Source organism: Octopus bimaculoides, chromosome 24 (genome assembly GCF_001194135.2).
Source record: "Octopus bimaculoides isolate UCB-OBI-ISO-001 chromosome 24, ASM119413v2, whole genome shotgun sequence".
NCBI lineage: Eukaryota > Metazoa > Mollusca > Cephalopoda > Octopoda > Octopodidae > Octopus > Octopus bimaculoides.
This window is the reverse complement of record NC_069004.1, coordinates 31,004,623-31,007,800: the sequence shown is the minus strand read 5'-3', so window position 1 is coordinate 31,007,800 and position 3,178 is coordinate 31,004,623. Positions and strand designations below refer to the sequence as shown.

General features: G+C 43.6%; 1 protein-coding gene across 4 annotated transcripts in view; it reads left to right on the top strand.

The window, feature by feature from the left end:
* LOC106876415 (calcium-regulated heat stable protein 1) overlaps positions 1-3,178 on the top strand; it is a 35,544-nt gene that overhangs the window by 31,028 nt on the left and 1,338 nt on the right. For all 4 annotated transcript variants that reach the window (XM_014924953.2, XM_014924954.2, XM_052976224.1 and 1 more), the window contains exons 2-3: positions 1,441-1,577; positions 2,280-2,405. In XM_014924953.2, the coding sequence (XP_014780439.1) occupies positions 1,447-1,577; positions 2,280-2,405 (257 nt within the window). In that variant the 5' untranslated portion in view covers positions 1,441-1,446. The remainder of the gene's footprint in view (positions 1-1,440; positions 1,578-2,279; positions 2,406-3,178) is intronic.

Below are 3,178 nucleotides of genomic sequence, written 5' to 3'. Positions count from 1 at the left end.
GTGGAGGCGCAATGGCCCAGTGGTTAGGGTAGCGGACTCGCGGTCATAGGATCGCGGTTTCGATTCACAGACCGGGCGTTGTGAGTGTTTATTGAACGAAAACACCTAAAAGCTCCACGAGGGTCTGGCAGGGGATGATGGCGAACCCTAATGTATTCTTTCACCACAACTTTCTCTCACTCTTTCTTCCTGTTTTTGTTGTGCCTGTAATTCAAAGGGTCAGCCTTGTCACACTGTGTCACACTGAATATCCCCAAGAACTACGTTAAGGGTACACGTGTCTGTGGAGTGCTCAGCCACCTGCACGTTAATTTCACGAGTAGGCTGTTCCGTTGATCGGATCAACTGGAACCCTCGACGTTGTAAGTGACGGAGAGCCAACAAGGTGGGGTGAGCTGGCAGAGTCGTTAGCACACTGGTTAAAACAGTAAGTGGCATTTTGTCCAGCTTTACATCCTGAGTTCAAATTTCAGTGAGGTCGACTTTACCTTTCATCCTTTCAGGGTCGATAAAATAAAGTACCAGTGGTGCACTAGGGTTTATATAATTGACTTACCCGCTTCCCAAAACTGCTGACCTTGTGCCAAAATTTGAAATGAATATTTGTTGTGGCTTTAAGGTGGTCTCAAGGAGTTTGATATCGAAAGGGTTAATTTACTAAAATTACTATTGACAGCTAAAGGTACCATTCACATTTAAAGGTAGACTATAGAGATAGCAATTCACAGGGTATGTATTGTAGAAACATCAAGTAATAATTGTTGCTGTTGTTTGTTCCTTCTTGAGCCATGCCTGGCTCGTAAGGGCCGGTTTCCCGGTTTCATTGGCGTATAGGTTCCCCACCTGGACGGGACACTGGTCTGTCGCAGGTGAACTGCCAGATGCAGGAGGAAAGGGTGAGAGGAAGTTGTGGTGAATGAGTCAGCAGAAGTTTGCCATTACCTTCTGCCAGAGCCGCGTGGAGCTTAGGTGTTTCAATCATATACACGCACACATCACCTGGTCTGAGATTCGAACCCACAATCCCTTGACTGTGAGTCCGCTACTCTAACCACTAGGCCATATATGCCTCCACGAATGTTTCCTTCTCGAGCTATGCGAGGCTCATAAGGGCCGGTTTCCCGGTTTCAGTGATGTATAAATTCCCCACCTGGACGGGATGCTGGCCCATCACAGGGTTCCTCATTTTTGCCAGCTGAGTGGACTGGAGCAACGTCAAATGAAGTCTTTTGCTCAAGAACACAGCACATCGCCCGGTCCAGGAATTGAAATCACAATCTTACGATCACAAGTCCAACACCCTAACCACTAAGCCACGCACCTCCACATAATAATTACAGTCCCTCATGTAAATTTAATCATATCTGTTGTTATGCTACATAATCTTACATTTCTTGCATAAAATTATAACAATGTTTGTCTTTTTTGTGGCAAACACAGACCAACATGTCGTCGGCACGAGATATTCCACAGACTCAGGCTGTTAACAATGCTGCTTTGGCTGGTTCTCCCGTCTCTCAGCACAGGTTCCTCATCCCTAGTCCAATTCCGACCAGACGTAGCCGTACCTATTCAGCGTGAGTACCTATTTATGTACCTTGTATACTGTACCTTGATTACATCAAGGTACCTTGTTGTTCCTAGAACCACACCTAATTGTATATGTTATTGAATTTTGTTGCTTACCTTGTTAGACATCGCATTGGGATCTTAGAAACCATTTGAACTGCAAATTAAAATAATTTTAAAGCAAATTGAAATGGACTCAAGGCGAGTTTGTGAATTGACTTGAGGCGTGTTTGCGAACTGACACGAGGTGAGTTTGCGAACTGACACGAGGTGAGTTTGCGAACTGACACGAGGTGAGTTTGCGAACTGACACGAGGTGAGTTTGCGAAGTGACTCGAGGCGAGTTTGCGAACTGACTCGAGGTGAGTTTGTGAAGTGACTCGAGGTGAGTTTGTGAAGTGACTCGAGGTGAGTTTGTGGACCGACTCGAGGTAAGTTAATGAACTGACTCGAGGAGAGTTTGTGAACTGACTCCAGGCGAGTTTGCGAACTGACTCGAGGTGAGTTTGCGAACTGACTCAAAGGCTGGTGAATGACAAGGAAGATGATGGGAATAAGATACGATTGGACGATAATCAAAAAAGATGGAGTAGAAGGTGTTATGTCCCTTGCTGTGCCCCTGTGTTTGCCCCAGGCTTCAGGATTTGAAGAATTATTTCATTGGATTGATTGATTGACTGATTGGTTACATGTATTGGTTTGAATTTCAGATCCGAAAGAGCAAAATGCGGTCCAACTGTTCGAGGTAAAGTGAAGGAATTCTGTCGAGAAAAGGGTCATGGTTTTATTCAACCTGAAGATCCTTCAAGTGTTCCATTGTTTGTTCATATTTCTGAGTGAGTATTTTGGTTTGTCTAAATCATTATCTATATCAGGGGTTGGCAAAGTGGTCAGTATTGACCCCTGGGGCTGATAAATTGACCCAAGGGGCTGATAAATACCTGAAATGATTTTAACCATTAAAGGTACTGAATTTTTACCAAACTGAACCTGGAAGAGTGGGGGTAATTTAAGGCTAAAACTCACTAATTTCCACCCAAATATTGATGCAATATCAACTAATAGACACCAAACATGCTTTCCATGCTGGCATGGGTTGGACGGTTTGACTGAGGACTGGCAAGCCAGAAGGCTGCACCGGGTTCCATTCCGGTCAGAATATACTAATACAATATCACTGAATTTTTCTTAATATTCAGGGATTGTTTAAACTAAAGGGTCAGTATTGAACCCTAGAGGCCAGTGTGGTTACCTTAGGATCAATAAAAGAGTTGAAACAATTTTAAGCCTTAAGGATATTGAATTATTGGTGAATTGAATCTGGAAGAGTGGGCAATTTATGACTAAAACTTTCTAATTTTCAATCAAATATCAATAATAATATTCACTGTATTCATATATATATATATAATAATAAATAAATGCGCCCTTTTAAAGCCTAGCCAGGCTCATGGGCCCGGTTTCCCGGTTTCTATGGCGTATGTGTTTCCCAGCTGGAAGGGACGCCAGTCCATCGCAGCGTTATTCATTTTTGCCAGCTGAGTGGACTGGAGCAACGTGAAATGAAGTGTTTTGCTCAAGAACACAACATGTCGCCCAGTCCAGTAAT